The 17164-nt window shown below is 46.6% G+C and overlaps 1 protein-coding gene across 1 annotated transcript in view; it reads right to left on the reverse strand.

The window, feature by feature from the left end:
- The window catches only part of LOC137895738 (serine/threonine-protein kinase 32C-like), a 57742-nt gene extending 47052 nt beyond the window's left edge, over positions 1-10690 (reverse strand). The window contains exon 1 of the mRNA XM_068741240.1: positions 10348-10690. Coding sequence (XP_068597341.1) covers positions 10348-10429 — 82 coding nt within the window. The 5' untranslated portion in view covers positions 10430-10690. The remainder of the gene's footprint in view (positions 1-10347) is intronic.
- Between the last annotated feature and the right edge of the window lie 6474 nt (positions 10691-17164).

Raw genomic sequence — 17164 nt, forward strand, 5'->3', positions numbered from 1 at the left:
CCTCCTGAGACGCCGGATGGTGGTCCAGAACCTCTTCGAAGCCGTCCGGAAGTCGTTTTCCATGGCCTCACCGAACTCCTCCCATGCCCGGGTTTTTGCCTCAGCAACCGCGGTAGCTGCGCCGCTTGGTCTGTCAGTACCTGTCAGCTGCCTCCGGAGTCCTACAGGCCAAAAGGGCCTGATAGGACTCCTTCTTCAGCTTGACGGCATCCCTCACCACCGGTGTCCACCAAGAGGTCTCGGGATTGCCGCCACGACAGGCACCTACCACCTTACGGCCACAGCACCAATCGGCCATTTCAACAATGGAGGCACGAAACATGTTCCACTCGGACTCAATGGCCCCTGCCTCCCCCGGTACATGGTCGAAGCTCTCCCGGAGGTGGGAGTTAAAACTCCTTCTGACCGGAGATTCAGCCAGACGTTCCCAACAGACTCTCACAATACGTTTGGGCCTGCCAAGTCTGTCCGGCATCCTCCCCCACCATCGGAGTTGACTCACCACCAGGTGATGATTGGTTGACAGCTCCGCCCCTCTCTTCACCCAAGTGTCCAAGACATGCGGCCACAAGTCCGGTGAGACGACTACAAAGTCGATCATCGAACTGCGGCCTAGGGTGTCCTGGTGCCAAGTGCACATATGGACACCGTTATGCTTGAACATGGTGTTCGTTATGGACAATCTGTGACGAGCACAGAAGTCCAATAACAAAACACCACTCGGGTTCCAATCAGGGGGGGCATTCCTCCCAATCACACCCCTCCAGGTCTCGCTGTCATTGCCAACATGGGCGTTGAAGTCCCCCAACAGAACGAGGGAATCCGCAGAAGGAGCACTCTCCAGTACCCCCTCCAAGGACTCCAAAAAGGGTGGATACTCTGAACTGCTGTTTGGACCATAGGCACAAACAACAGTCAGGATCCGTCCCCCCAGCCGAAGGCGGAGGGAGGCTACCCTCTCATTTATTGGAGTAAACTCCAACATACAGGCACTGAGCCGGGGGGCAATAAGTATTGCCACCCCTGCCCGGCGCCTCTCACCAGTGGCAACTCCAGAGTGGAAGAGAGTCCAACCCCTCTCAAGAAGGGTGGTTCCGGAGCCCTTGCTGTGTGTCGAGGTGAGGCCAACTATATCCAGTCGGAACTTCTCAACCTCGCACACCAGCTCAGGCTCCTTCCCCGCCAGAGAGGTGACGTTCCACGTCCCTAGAGCTAGTTTCTGGAGCCGAGGGTCGGACCGCCAAGGTCCCCGCCTTTGGCTGCCGCCCAGCTCACATCGCACCCAACCCCTCTGGTCCCTCCTATGGGTGGTGAGCCCAAGGGAGACAGCACAGCTGTCTCTTGATGTTGCTTGACAGCTGTCAAGAGACAGCACAGAGAAATATTTAACGTAGTAAAAGAGAGACGGAGATGATAAAACAAAGGAGGGTCAGTCGAAAGCCAAGACAAGGAAATATGACGTAGCGTACGTAGCATACGTAGCGTACGTAGCGCTTGGCTTCACCGTGACGACGGTGGGAGACGAGGGAAGACCTGACTTCCTCATTTTGCTAAAAGCACAATTCTTTTTTCATTTTGGTTATGTAGGTTAAAGTGTTTTATATTTTGTGCTCCCTAGTTGATGTTGCTGATCAATTTTAATTTATTATTATTTATTGATGTTATTTAATTAAATTTATTATTTAATTGTATAAAGTGTAATTTAAGGATTAAAATGTCAGGCAAATGGATGCACTTCAAAATTGTTTATAATGTACATTAAGGACATTTGTGAAGTCCTTAGGAACATGCAATGTATTTTGTTTGCCGATACCAGCCTCTATTGTTCTGGACAAAATATTGAGCAGTTAATGATTACAGTTGGAAAAGATTTAGAAATACTAAAAAAAATGGTTTGATTACAATAAATTATCAATGAATTTGAATAAGACAAAATATATTATTTGGAAACAAAAAAATATATACTCAAACTAAATTAAAGATTAATCAAATAGAAATTGAGAGGGTGAGTAACATAAAATTTTTGGGAGTGCATATTGATGATAGATTGAATTGGAAAGTTCATATAAATTACGTGAAAACAAAAGTGTCAAAAACAATCGGCATACTGTATAAAATTAAGGCGGTTGTAAACAATAAAGCACTCTGTTTATTATACAATACCCTCATTCATTAATTATGCAGATTATTATGCCCCAACACCCCCACTGTTTATCCAGCTAAATATATTAAAATTAAAGGACTTCGTCGATCTCAACACAGCTGTGGTTATGTTTAGTATCCAAAAAAGGTTCAAACAAAGAGAAACCAGTTATAATTTGAGGGAAACTTGCATATATCAAAAAAGAGAAGCGAGAACAAACACGAAATGCAGATCCATCTCAGTTACAGGAGTAAACTTATGGAATAGCCTGGATGAGACATTAAAGAACTCGACGACAGTACAATCATTTAAAAAAAGGTTTAAATCCTATGTAATTACTGGTTATGCAGCACTACACACCTAAACCGTCCGTTTTTCATTTCGTTTTGTTTTGTTTTGTTTTTTAAATATTTTTTTGTTTTGCTTTCTGTTGTTGCTGGTTGTTTTTTACATTACAATGATTGAATGGACCATACTCAACTAAGGAAATGAGCATATAACTAATACAGATTTATTTTGTAAAAATTTATATAGGAATTATATATATTTTGTTTATTTTGTATGTTACTATGTAAGTTGGGTGTTTTCATTCAAGATATAATAAGGGTTTGGCATAAATAAGTGTTTCACTTCCGCCAATACCTTTTCAGTCATTGTTATGTTGTTGATTTTTTCTTTTTTTTAAATTCCTTGCTCTCATTTAAGATACTGACTGAAATACAATTACTACTACTACTACTATTAAATATTTTCTGTTGCAGACAAAAAAAATGGTAATAAAGTTATTCTTTATTGTAAGTTGATCTATATTTCTTCTTCATATTTCTTTGTATGTTAATAAGGATACAAAAGTGATTCTTTTGGGGGGGGCGTAAAATATTTTTTTCATCCTAGGGGGGGCGCTACAGAAAATAATTGAGAAGCACTGGCTTACACAGATGATTATCTCATATTGCCCCACTAGGACAGACAGGGGGGCGGAGCTTTCAGTTATCAAGCTCCTTTATTGTGGAATCAGCTCCCTGATTGGTTCCTGAGACAGACACCATCTCTATGTTCAAGAGTAGATTAAAGACTTTCCTTTTTAACAAAGCTTATAACTAATCGATGCAGTAATCAATATAATCAATCTGCTGTCATTCAGCAGCACTGGTGGCTTAACATCATGACACACTGAGCTCCTCCCCCTTTATCTGGTTATTCATGTTATAAATATATGTCAGTAATCTCTCTCTCTTCCCTGTAGTCTTGTTCTCTCTCTCCCTCTGTTTGTCCCTCTCTCTCTTTCAGGTCCTTCTGTCCGTGGTGCTGCAGAACCTGGACCTGTGTCCCTCACCACTGATGTCCACGTCGCTAGCATTAGCATTTATAGCTTTATATCGCTAGCATTAGCATTTATAGCTTTATATTGCTAGCATTAGCATTTATAGCTTTATATCGCTAGCATTAGTCTCTCTCTCACACACACACACACGTCGTGACAGGAATAAGGCTCATTGATATGGAGGACCAAAACTGCCACATTTAAAAATAAATATATACATAAATAAAAATGTGCGGAAATAAGAAAGTAAATATATAAATATAATTAAATATCAATAAATAAATGAAAGCTCTGCTCTTATATTTGTTTCATTCTGCTATTGACGTGTGTTTGGGTTGAACTGTTTATTTCTGTAAATGCTACACACACACCATCAGGGTTCGAGGTTAACTTTTTTAGTTAGATGAGAAACGCCTCCCTGAAAACATTTCTTCCGGTCTTCGATGAGAGCAGACGTTTGTCCTCTCGTCCCCGCATTCTTTGTCTCGTCTCGTCTGTCTGCTTTCCAGGACCCGCTGCGTGCTGAGTTCTGGTCTACTAAATCATGGAATTGATTAACTGGTCTCTTAGTGCGATTGATCACATTTTTTCACCCAAAGATTGGACTCCGGGGGCCCACCTGTCCAGACGGGAGCCACGCAGCAGGCTTCACCATGATCCCTGGGAGAAATGGAGAGTGGTCTGTCTCTCGGTCCTCTCTGTAGAGGATGTGGAAGATATTTGGCTGTTTGGCTTATTGGCGGGGGCGGGGCATCTGCTAATCGGGGCGGGAGCTGCCCTGGTGTACCGGAAAGTCTCCAAGACGGCGGCTTTCAAAGTTCTGGATAAATGGATCTAAAAGTGCTCTTCGGTGCTCTGGGGGACCGTGTGATGGTCCGAATCGAGGATCTGGGCAACGAGCTCAGGGATCGATCCGGGGAGGACCGGCAGAAACTGGATCCCATCCTGCCCCAGCAGGTAGAACTGTATCACAGATCTCCGGACTGAGTCCTGGCTTGGAGGGACTGAAGTCTCGCCTTGGAACACGAAACGAGGAATAAATGAGGACCAGTTGTGTATTTGGATTAAGCTAAAGTTTCATTTCGGCTGAATATTGGATCTATTAGGTCTCCAGACCCCCCCCCCCCGGTGCCAGGTCCCATCTGTCTACCAAAACAATCCAAGGACATGTCTCTCTGACTTTCCACACACATGAACTCTCTCTCACACACACACACACCCCTCATTGGCTCTGCTCTGGAAACCTTCCTACTGCACCCCCCCCCCTCCTCCCCGAAGGACAATTCTCTGGACTTGCCTGGTTCCTGCTTTTCATTGAAAACATTCCTGCACATTCCCAGTGCAGCGTCCCCAGTGCGGCGTCCCCAGTGCGGCGTCCCCAGTGCGGCGTTCCCAGTGCAGCGTTCCCAGAAGATTAAATTCCCGGGCATCCACATCTCCTCTGACCTCTCCTGGACACTCAACACCAGACACCTGGTGAAGAAGGCCCAGCAACGGCTCTTCTTCCTCAGGAAGCTGAAGCGGGCTGGACTCTCCTCTGTGCTGCTTGAAGACTTCTACCGGGCCACGATAGAGAGCGTCCTGTGTCTCAGTGCGACCGTGTGGTACGGCAGCTGCACGGCGCAGGACAGGAAGGACCTATCCCGGGTGGTGAGGACAGCTCAGGGGATTGTGGGTCACCGTCTGCCTGATCTGGACTCTGTTTACACCTCCAGAGTCCAGAGGAGGGCCAGACGCATCGCCAGAGACCCCACCCACCCGGGCCACAGACTGTTTGTCCCGCCCACAGACCCCACCCACCCGGGCCACAGACTGTTTGTCCCGCCCACAGACCCCACCCACCCGGGCCACAGACTGTTTGTCCCGCCGACAGACCCCACCCACCCGGGCCACAAACTGTTTGGGACGTGACGTTTATGCTCCTACAAAATAAAAGCCTATTTTTACACAGAGAATAAGAGCGCTATTAAACAAACGCTTAACAAATAAACATGATAGCTTTTAGAAATAACGAATTTAATTTTAATGATAAACCTACGAGGTTGAACACATGAGAAATGATTAATAGCAACTCGCGCGTATTTCACAGTTCCTCCGACCGCGCCTTCGTCTTGTGCCATTTCAAGGCGCGTTCAAGTGCAAAAAAAATTGCACTAAAAAACTCCGCGAAGCAGCGAAGTCGCGGAAAATTAACCGCATTATATCGAGGGACTACAGTATACATATTGTATCTTTAAGAGAGAGAATTTAGTTTTTGATTTGACTGTTATGATGTGTGCCTTTAGCCGTGGGCCTTCTCACGATTTTATTATGTTCGCATAATGATAATAAAGTGTCTTGAATCTTGAATCTTGAAGGGCAGCATCGGTACGCATCGCTCCGAGATCCTCCTGACTATAATACTATGTTGAAGGGCAGCATCGGTACGTATCACTCCACGATCCTCCTGACTATAATACTATGTTGAAGGGCAGCATCGGTACGTATCGCTCCGAGGCTCCTGACTATAATACTATGTTGAAGGACAGCATCGGTACGTATCACTCCGCGAGGCTCCCGTCTATAATACTATGTTGAAGGACAGCACCGGTACGTATCGCTCCGCGATGCTCCTGACTATAATACTATGTTGAAGGACAGCATCGGTACGCATCACTCCGAGGCTCCTGACTATAATACTATGTTGAAGGACAGCACCGGTACGTATCGCTCCGCGATGCTCCTGACTATAATACTATGTTGAAGGACAGCACCGGTACGTATCACTCCGCGAGGCTCCTGACCATAATACTATGTTGAAGGACAGCACCGGTACGTATCACTCCGAGGCTCCTGACCATAATACTATGTTGAAGGACAGCACCGGTACGTATCACTCCGCGAGGCTCCTGACCATAATACTATGTTGAAGGACAGCACCGGTACGTATCACTCCGAGGCTCCTGACCATAATACTATGTTGAAGGACAGCACCGGTACGTATCACTCCGAGGCTCCTGACCATAATACTATGTTGAAGGACAGCACCGGTACGCATCGCTCCGCGATGCTCCTGACTATAATACTATGTTGAAGGACAGCATCAGTACGTATCACTCCGCGAGGCTCCTGTCTATAATACTATGTTGAAGGACAGCACCGGTACGTATCGCTCCGCGAGGCTCCTGACTATAATACTATGTTGAAGGACAGCACCGGTACGTATCACTCCGCGAGGCTCCTGACCATAATACTATGTTGAAGGACAGCACCGGTACGTATCGCTCCGCGAGGCTCCTGACTATAATACTATGTTGAAGGACAGCACCGGTACGCATCGCTCCGCGAGGCTCCTGTCTATAATACTATGTTGAAGGACAGCACCGGTACGTATCACTCCGAGGCTCCTGACCATAATACTATGTTGAAGGACAGCACCGGTACGTATCACTCCGCGAGGCTCCTGACCATAATACTATGTTGAAGGACAGCACCGGTACGTATCGCTCCGCGAGGCTCCTGACTATAATACTATGTTGAAGGACAGCACCGGTACGCATCGCTCCGCGAGGCTCCTGTCTATAATACTATGTTGAAGGACAGCACCGGTACGTATCACTCCGAGGCTCCTGACCATAATACTATGTTGAAGGACAGCACCGGTACGTATCACTCCGCGAGGCTCCTGACCATAATACTATGTTGAAGGACAGCACCGGTACGCATCGCTCCGCGAGGCTCCTGTCTATAATACTATGTTGAAGGACAGCACCGGTACGTATCACTCCGAGGCTCCTGACCATAATACTATGTTGAAGGACAGCACCGGTACGTACCGCTCCGCGATGCTCCTGACTATAATACTATGTTGAAGGACAGCATCAGTACGTATCACTCCGCGAGGCTCCTGTCTATAATACTATGTTGAAGGACAGCATCAGTACGTATCGCTCCGCGATGCTCCTGACTATACTACTATGGTGAAGGACAGCACCGGTACGTATCGCTCCGCGAGGCTCCTGTCTATAATACTATGTTGAAGGACAGCATCAGTACGTATCGCTCCGCGAGGCTCCTGACTTTTAATAAGAAAATAAATGCAGATAGTGCTCAGTTGGACAGTCAACATTTGGATTTGCATAACTCTAGCATCACACAAACAAGCAAGAAAAGCCGCCATCCAATTCAATCTGCATAAATGGAGGTACTAACTATAAAATATGAGAATATTGTGACGACACATACTGTGCCTCCGCGTTGAGAGGAGCCAGACGAGGAGGCTCGGGCATCTATTCAGGATGGCTCTTGGACGCCTCCCTGGTGAGGTGTTCAGGTCCCACCGGGAGGAGACCACGGGGAAGACCCAGGACACGCTGGAGAGACTATGTCTCTCGGCTGGCCTGGGAACGCCTCGGGATCCCCCCGGAAGAGCTAGAGGAAGTGGCCGGGGAGAGGGAAGTCTGGGCTTCCCTGTTAGGCTGCTGCCCCCGCGACCCGGCCCCGGATAAGCGGATGACGACGGATGGATGGATGGATGGATGGATGGACGTATTGTGCCATGTATTATGACGGCTGGGCTTTGAACTCGCTCTATGGTGCCTCACATGCCGTGTTTGCATGTGCTTCACAAACAATGTGATGGAAATGATGAATTAAAGCTCTTCCAACGTTGTGACAATCATCATCCCCATTTTCAGAAATCTTTCCATTGCCATTCCTGACTAAATCTCCAGACAGAGTTCTTTGTTTTACAGTGCATGTCTTCCTCAGACAGGGCCTTTCCCTCGTTGCCAAGTCATTCTTTCAACTTCGGTGCATTCACGAGCTTTTACGTTTAAAAGTTGGCAAAGCAGGGATGGCATAAACAGGTTTGTATTTTATAGCTCAGCGAGTTTATATTAATAGCTGAGCCGCGTTAAGTTTAAAGCTCGACTCGGCTTGAGCCACTCTTCTCTAACACAACCGTGTGACGGAGACCAGACAGATGCTGTTTCAGAGTCTCAGTCAGAGGTTCCCTTCGATTGGTGCCCGTCCACAGCAGCACTCTGGAATATGAACGGTGTGGTGATGCAGAATCAGCACTTCATGGATAATCAAGTCTGATAGCACTTAAAGGAGGACATGTCTCCTTTTAAGTGGACACATGTCTCCTTTTAAGTGGCCTCCAACCACTTCACTCCACACCTACTGTTCACTGTGTCCAGCAGAACAGTGTCCTGCTGCCTTCATGGACATGGGAAAGGGAGTATATAAAGGGAGGGCATATTTTATTGCGTACCCGAGCGTAGCGCTGGCATTTTGCATGTTATCATTTGTTGTTGCTGCTATTGCACGATTGCACCAAGGAACACTCCCAGTCTGTGGATCCTTTCATCAACCATGGCGACTGAACCGATTCGGATTCTCGTCGAGGATCAGCATCCTGTTCTGTCAGCTGCTGGTAAAAACTTCGTCAACTTCAGCATCACAGCACCAAAGCCGTCAACGTGTACCAACTAAAATAAAAAAAACTACGAGGTGAAATTAAACGTGTACTAGCTAAAATAAAAAAAACTATGAGGTGAAATTCAACGCATACTAGCTAAAATAAAATAAAAACTATGGTGAAATTCAACGTGTACTAGCTGAAATAAAAAAACTACAAGGTGAAATTCAACGTAGCTAAAATAAAAAAAACTACGAGGTGAAATTCAACGTGTACCAGCTAAAATAAAAAAAACTATGAGGTGAAATTGAACGTGTACTAGCTAAAATAAAAAAAACTATGAGGTGAAATTCAACGCATACTAGCTAAAATAAAATAAAAACTATGGTGAAATTCAACGTGTACTAGCTGAAATAAAAAAACTACAAGGTGAAATTCAACGTAGCTAAAATAAAAAAACTACGAGGTGAAATTCAACGTAGCTAAAATAAAAAAAACTACGAGGTGAAATTCAACGTGTACCAGCTAAAATCAGAAAAACTACGAGGTGAAATTCAACGTGTACTAGCTAAAATAAGAAAAACTACGAGGTGAAATTCAACGTGTACTAGCTAAAATAAGAAAAACTACGAGGTGAAATTCAACGTGTACCAGCTAAAATAAGAAAAACTACGAGGTGAAATTCAACGTGTACTAGCTAAAATAAGAAAAACTACGAGGTGAAATTCAACGTGTACTAGCTAAAATAAAAAAAAACTACGAGGTGAAATTAAACGTGTACTAGCTAAAATAAAATAAAAACTATGGTGAAATTCAACGTGTACTAGCTGAAATAAAAAAACTACAAGGTGAAATTCAACGTAGCTAAAATAAAAAAACTACGAGGTGAAATTAAACGTGTACTAGCTAAAATAAAAAAAACTATGAGGTGAAATTCAACGCATACTAGCTAAAATAAAATAAAAACTATGGTGAAATTCAACGTGTACTAGCTGAAATAAAAAAACTACAAGGTGAAATTCAACGTAGCTAAAATAAAAAAACTACGAGGTGAAATTCAACGTAGCTAAAATAAAAAAACTACGAGGTGAAATTCAACGTGTACTAGCTAAAATCAGAAAAACTACGAGGTGAAACTCAACGTGTACCAGCTAAAATAAGAAAAACTACGAGGTGAAATTCAACGTGTACTAGCTAAAATAAGAAAAACTACGAGGTGAAATTCAACGTGTACTAGCTAAAATAAAAAAAAACTACGAGGTGAAATTCAACGTGTACTAGCTAAAATAAAAAAAAACTACGAGGTGAAATTCAACCTGTACAAGCTAAAATAAAAAAAACTATGAGGCGAAATTCAACGTGTACGAGCTAAAATAAAAAAACTACAAGGTGAAATTCAATGTGTACTAGCTGTAACTTAAAATAATAAAATAAATCCACATCCTGCTGGGGCTCAGTCACCAATCAATCACTTACCATCTTCGTTTTCATCGAACACGGGCCTCTTTGAAGAAGAGTTCGCGCCCATCCTCTTCCTCCACTTGCTCCAGTGAAACATCGACGCTCGGCTCGCATTCCTCGCCCCGACCGGAAGCTACAGCGAGCAGCCTCCTCGAGAGGCTGGAGGGCCGGCGTCCGTTACTGCATTCTGTCCGTTACTCCATTCTGTCCGTTACTGCATTCTGTCCGTTACTCCATTCTGTCCGTTACTGCATTCTGTCCGTTACTCCATTCTGTCCGTTACTGCATTCTGTCCGTTACTGCATTCTGTCCGTTACTGCATTACATGGATCCGTTCCTTATTCCGCAGTTCACGGTGGTGACGAGCGCGTCACCGACGGACCGCAGAATGATGGACTCGTCTTCTGTTTGTCGAGGCAGCGGAAGCGGAAGCGGAAGCTGCACTCTTCATAACAGGAATCCGGAAGTCAGCAAAATAAAAGCGGCGTAATCAGCTGGCGTGACCGTCACGCACACACAAGCGTACAGTCATTGTCACACAATTAGAAAATTACAATTACACAAAGGAAAGCAATATGCTGAATGAATATTTGTTATTATTTAATATTTAATCCTTATCTTAAATTGTTGTGCTGGTCGTTTTTTAAATCTCAAATTGAGGTTAGACGAAAAATTCATATTCAAGAGAATAGACGGAAGTTACTCCCAGATATCGTGAGAGGAGCGTGACTGTTTCCGGTGGGCGGAGCTCGGTATCATTGATCATTGATCCTGTTACGCATCAGCGCACCGACCATCTTCCGAGGCGGCGCAATACTCGTTGCAGCGTTTTCATCATTTGTCACGAACAGAAAACTCGGACTTTCTAGCACTCTTACCGAAATGGCTTCAATAATACGTGGGTGGGCGGTTCCTCGATCACAAGGGGCGGGGTTAATTTAACACTGCACACAGGTTTGTCTGCTGTGACTGAACAATAGATGAAGTATGACCTCATCTACAATGGTGGTTATTGTCGGGGGTTTGGACCAGAACTTTGGTCCCAGTTAGTTTACTGAGTTAGTTTGACCTAGTTAACCCTTTACTGAGTTAGTATGACCTAGTTAACCCTTTACTGAGTTAGTTTGACCTAGGTACTGCTCAACTACTTAGCTGTGCAGTCATATGTCAGCCGGGTGAACAGCAGAGGGCTTAGAACACATCCTTGAGGGGCGCCGGTGTTGTTCTGTGTGTGTGTGTGTGTGGGGGGTTGGTGGAGGGGGTTGTTCTCTATGGGATTCTCAGTCCGTTCTTCTTTCTGTGCAGGAAGTTTCTGGAATCATCCTGCAGCAGCAGTTCTGACTGGGGATGGGAGGCCTACTGCTTAGATTAGTTTTTATATATATTTGTACCTGTTAAAACAACACAAGATTACAAAAAATAATAACAATTGATAGCCCTCTTCTCTGTGGAATATTTATTTACCGTATTTTCACGACCTTATGACGCACCTGGTGATTCGCCGCAGTCTCATTAACAGCTGATTTTTCGGTATTTCAAACGTACAAAGGGCGCGCGGATCAAAAGGCGCCGGCATGATAGGTGCGCAAAATAAAGCAGGAGCAAAACTGAGTTTGGTACTCACATCTTTAATCGTCATCAATCAAACAAGCATACTAGTGCGCGTTTTAAAAAATAGAGCCGGAGCAAAACAGAGTTTGGTACAGTTTTTTTTTTAATTGTCATTAATCAAACCCATCAAAGTCCTCATCCTCCGTTTCTGAATTGAACAGCTGCGCTAGATCTCCGTCAAACATGCCGGCCTCTTTCTTAACTGTCAGAGTCTCTTTCCGTGCCGTGCAGCAGCGGCGGCGCCTCGGAAATGAAGCCGGCTTCTGCGAAGGCTCGAACAACAATGCTAGCAGACAGTTAGCCGAAGCAGCTACAATCCATTCAAACGGTGGCGCTGCGCTGCCTTCCACTCTGAGTGGAACTGTGTTCTCCTTCTGTCGTCACGCAGCCCGCAGTTTAACGTTGCGCGGTTGGAGCTCTTTGGTTAATCCACCGGGGATGACGATGATAAGATAGCTTGCTAGTTAGCCCATTAGCCCGTTAGCGCGTTAGCTAGCTTCACTCCGGTTTAGACCGTATCGGTGAGATTGCCGCGCACGGAGTTGCCGATCGCAGGAGCCGAGTTGCTGCAGGTCTTCTTCTTGCTTCCTCCTCTTCCTCCATTGATTCATTAATGCTGGATTCTTTCTCCGCTGCTCTATTCCCGTGTTCTGCTGTGGGACCGACAGCCTCGGCAGCCACTTCCGTCAGCACGCCATAATAGTGCAAGCGCATCGGCGTATCACTCCGCGAGGCGCCTGACTGAGTCCGCCTTACAACAACAAATAGGCCGCGCGTACCAATGGACGCACGGCACATTTTGAAAGAAATCTAAGACTTTTAGGCGCGTCCTATGGGTGTGAAAATACGGTACATGTTTTTTCAAGAGGTTGTATAAAATAAAAGACTTCGGAACAAGTCGAATGCGTAGTTCTTTAAATGCACAACTTAATTTATACTGAGGGACACTCAATTACACAAAATATATCACATGTCTGGAAATAATAATCATTGTTTGGCATCTAGGAAGTGTCCCTCCTTTGTCCCACTGATACAGACCCGCTGTCCCACATTTGTCCGGTGATGATCTGGTCACCCTAGTGGGATGCACCAGGGATCAGCTCTGAGCCCCTTTTTGTTGCCATGGTGATGGATAGACTAACAGATGAGGTGAGACAGGAAGCTCCTCTGAATATGATGTTTGCAGATGACATTGTGATCTGCAGGTAGAGGAGAATCTAGAGAAGTGGAGGTCTGCTCTAGAAAAGAGAGGAATGAAGGTGAGCAGGAGTAAAACAGAGTACATGTGTGTACATGAGAAGGTCCCAGGGGGGACAGTGAAGCTACAAGGAAGAGACGTAAAGAAGGGAGAGGACTTCAGGTACCTCGGGTCAACAGAGCAGAGTGATGGAGAGAATGTGGAAAGGAGGTGAAGAATCGTGTGCAGGCAGGCTGGAACGGGGGGAGGAGAGTATCAGGTGTGCTCTGTGATAGGACGAAGGGACAGGTCTACAAGACAGTGGTGAGGACAGCCATGATGGACGGCTTAGAGACAGTGGTGAGGACAGACATGATGGACGGCTGAGAGACAGTGGTGAGGACAGCCATGATGGACGGCTTAGAGACAGTGGTGAGGACAGCCATGATGGACGGCTTAGAGACAGTGGTGAGGACAGCCATGATGGACGGCTTAGAGACAGTGGTGAGGACAGCCATGATGGACGGCTTAGAGACAGTGGTGAGGACAGACATGATGGACGGCTTAGAGACAGTGGTGAGGACAGCCATGATGGACGGCTTAGAGACAGTGGTGAGGACAGCCATGATGGACGGCTTAGAGACAGTGGTGAGGACAGCCATGATGGACGGCTTAGAGACAGTGTCTCTGAGGAGAAGACAGGAGGCGGAGCTACAAGTGGAGGAGATGAAGATGCTGAGGTTCTCCTTGGGATTGACCAGGTTGGACAGGATTAGAAATGAGACGATAAGAGGGACAGTGAAGGTTAGACGTTTTGGAGACAAGGTCAGAGAGACCAGACTTTGATGGTTTGGACATGTCCAAAGTATAGAAGGATACTGAGGATGGAACTGCCAGGGAACACGGCTAGAGGACAACCCAGGAGAAGAGACATGGACGTAGTGAGGGAGGACATGAGAGTGGCTGGTGTTGGGGGGGACGATGCAAAGGACAGGGTGAAGTCCTCTATCCTGCAGCATGCATGGACATCATCACCATCTGCTCTTTTTGTCAAGTTATCTACAAACATAGCTCCTTTCCCCGTGACTGCTGTTGCCTTGGAGATGGCACGCAGCACTTGGCTGATGAACCCATAATACTCCATAATATTCTTATCCCTCTGCAAATGATCGATAAGCTCTGTGCTCGAAGCCGGAACCGTCTGAATGTACTCCCTGACAGCCGGACCCCGCCTCAAAAGGTCATCCATAAGAGCAGCCTCAGGGGGGATCTCTTCTCATACAATTAACTTTGAACTCGTGAGTTTTTTAGAATATCAACAATTTGACACGAATATTGATCATTCGTCCCATTTTTGTAATACTGTAATTTCAGACTATAAACCGCCACTTTCTTCACACGCTTTGAACCCTGCGGCTCATCGATGTGGCTAATTTATGGATTTCTACAGGCTAAAATGCCAGGCCAATCAGACCAATGACCTTCTCAAACAGGTCACAGTGGACCAATGAAACTATTCGAGGTACACACTGTTTCCTCATTATGGAAAACACAAAGGAATGCATAAGATCTGGCTTCAGAAGGAAATAGAGACGCTGCACATGAGTTCAATCCATCGATGATGAGACGTTGAGATGGCAGCGAAAGCTACAGCGCTACTCACCGCGCCTTGTTTCTTGTGCTTTTATTTTGTTACATTTACCCTCATGGCTCCCAATGGAGTTAAAATTGCTACTTGTAGTGGGTGGAGCTAAGACGCCTAAACATATTAACCAATTAACTGGATTTACATTCATTTAAATGTGAAAAATTGTTTCGCGGCCCAAACAGAGTCAAAGAACGGATTAAATTCGTGAATCAAGGTTCCATTTATTTAACTAAAAGTTTAAACCAAAATCTTTCTGTGTAAATATCTCAAGTTACAACGTAGACACCTGCGGCTATTAGACAGGTGTAGCCTATATATGTATAATATATTTATTTTTTTTATTTAGTGGCTGCTCAGGTGTGCTCAATAGTCCGGAAATAACGGTATTCCTGTAAATGTGATTACTTTAAATGTATTTACTCCATTATGTTCCTTCCCCAGTCAGTACAGTCATGTATTTCACAAAGTCAGCGGAAGGCTGCTGTTGGCTCGGACATACCATTATAAAAATAAAAACCACTAAATAACACCTACGTAACTGTATCCCATGGGAGTAATGTATATTATACGTATATTATACGTAATATACATTACCCTGGCAACAACACCCTAACCCTAACTGCAGAGCTGTTTAGAGATTCCATTGGAGATTATAATTGTTTATAATTGTTGCCTGGGTGAGGCCTCACCCAGGCCTCACCCAGACCTCACCCAGGCCTCACCCAGGCCTCACCCAGGCCTCACCTTGACCTCACCCAGACCTCACCCAGGCCTCACCCAGACCTCACCCAGGCCTCACCCAGGCCTCACCCAGGCCTCACCCAGGCCTCACCTTGACCTCACCCAGGCCTCACCTAGGCCTCACCCAGACCTCACCCAGGCCTCACCCAGGCCTCACCCAGACCTCACCCAGGCCTCACCCAGGCCTCACCTTGACCTCACCCAGGCCTCACCCAGACCTCACCCAGACCTCACCCAGGCCTCACCCAGGCCTCACCTTGACCTCACCCAGGCCTCACCTTGACCTCACTCAGGCCTCACCCAGGCCTCACCCAGACCTCACCCAGGCCTCACCTTGACCTCACCCAGACCTCACCCAGGCCTCACCCAGACCTCACCCAGGCCTCACCTTGACCTCACCCAGGCCTCACCTTGACCTCACCCAGGCCTCACCTTGACCTCACTCAGGCCTCACCCAGGCCTCACCCAGACCTCACCCAGACCTCACCCAGACCTCACCCAGGCCTCACCTTGACCTCACTCAGGCCTCACCCAGGCCTCACCCAGACCTCACCCAGGCCTCACCTTGACCTCACCCAGACCTCACCCAGACCTTACCCAGACCTCACCCAGGCCTCACCCAGACCTCACCCAGGCCTCACCTTGACCTCACCCAGGCCTCACCTTGACCTCACTCAGGCCTTACCCAGGCCTCACCCAGACCTCACCCAGACCTCACCCAGGCCTCACTTTGACCTCACCCAGACCTCACCCAGACCTTACCCAGACCTCACCCAGGCCTCACCCAGACCTCACCCAGGCCTCACCCAGGCCTCACCTTGACCTCACCCAGACCTCACCCAGACCTTACCCAGACCTTACCCAGACCTCACCCAGGCCTCACCCAGGCCTCACCCAGACCCCCCCCCCCCCCCGAGTAGTTCGAGGCCCCTGCTTGAAGGTATGATATCGAGCAAATTTCATGTTGAGCTGCAAGAATCGCCATTCGGGTTGAGGCTAGAGACCCCTAGTGGACGAAGCCAGTCTCTGCATCGACCACGCGAGCCTTTTCTTTTCTTCTTCTTGAGCATCACTAAAAACATTCACAAACCAGATCTCTCGCCCGCCGCTTCTCATTGATCAAATAAACTGTAACCGAACACCTCTAGAAAAAAAAGTCTGATCCCACAAGGCTTATTTATGGAACGAGTATGATGTGGACTTTTGCCCTTTGACCTGCGTGGCTCTTCAGATTGCCCCCCCACACACAGAGACCCCAGGGGCCCGACCGCTGAGCAGATGGTCGTCGTGGAGAAGGATCAGGCCTCGCTTTCATCCATATTGCCAACGTGCACTCAGCTTGTCCGTCATTGAACTGAACTCAGTTTTAGTTGCAGATAAAGGAATGACTGGTTCCGTTATTTTAGGAGAGGATCCCCCTGGCAGAGTTTCCATTCGATCAAAACGCCGCCACTCCTGCGTCTTAACATTTGTGGTTTGCGTTTGTAACATTTATTGGAACGACTCCCATCTTCAACAGTCGAGCTCACGTTGCAGCTGGAAGGCAAGACGCCTTCAGTTCACATGAGGAGGGGAAGAACCGACATTTTGATCACATTATCGCTTATTGCAAACATGACTGCTGGATGCTCCACTGTAGCGTTAGCATGCGTTAA

Source organism: Brachionichthys hirsutus, chromosome 7 (assembly GCF_040956055.1).
Source record: "Brachionichthys hirsutus isolate HB-005 chromosome 7, CSIRO-AGI_Bhir_v1, whole genome shotgun sequence".
In the NCBI taxonomy this organism is placed as follows: Eukaryota; Metazoa; Chordata; class Actinopteri; order Lophiiformes; family Brachionichthyidae; genus Brachionichthys; species Brachionichthys hirsutus.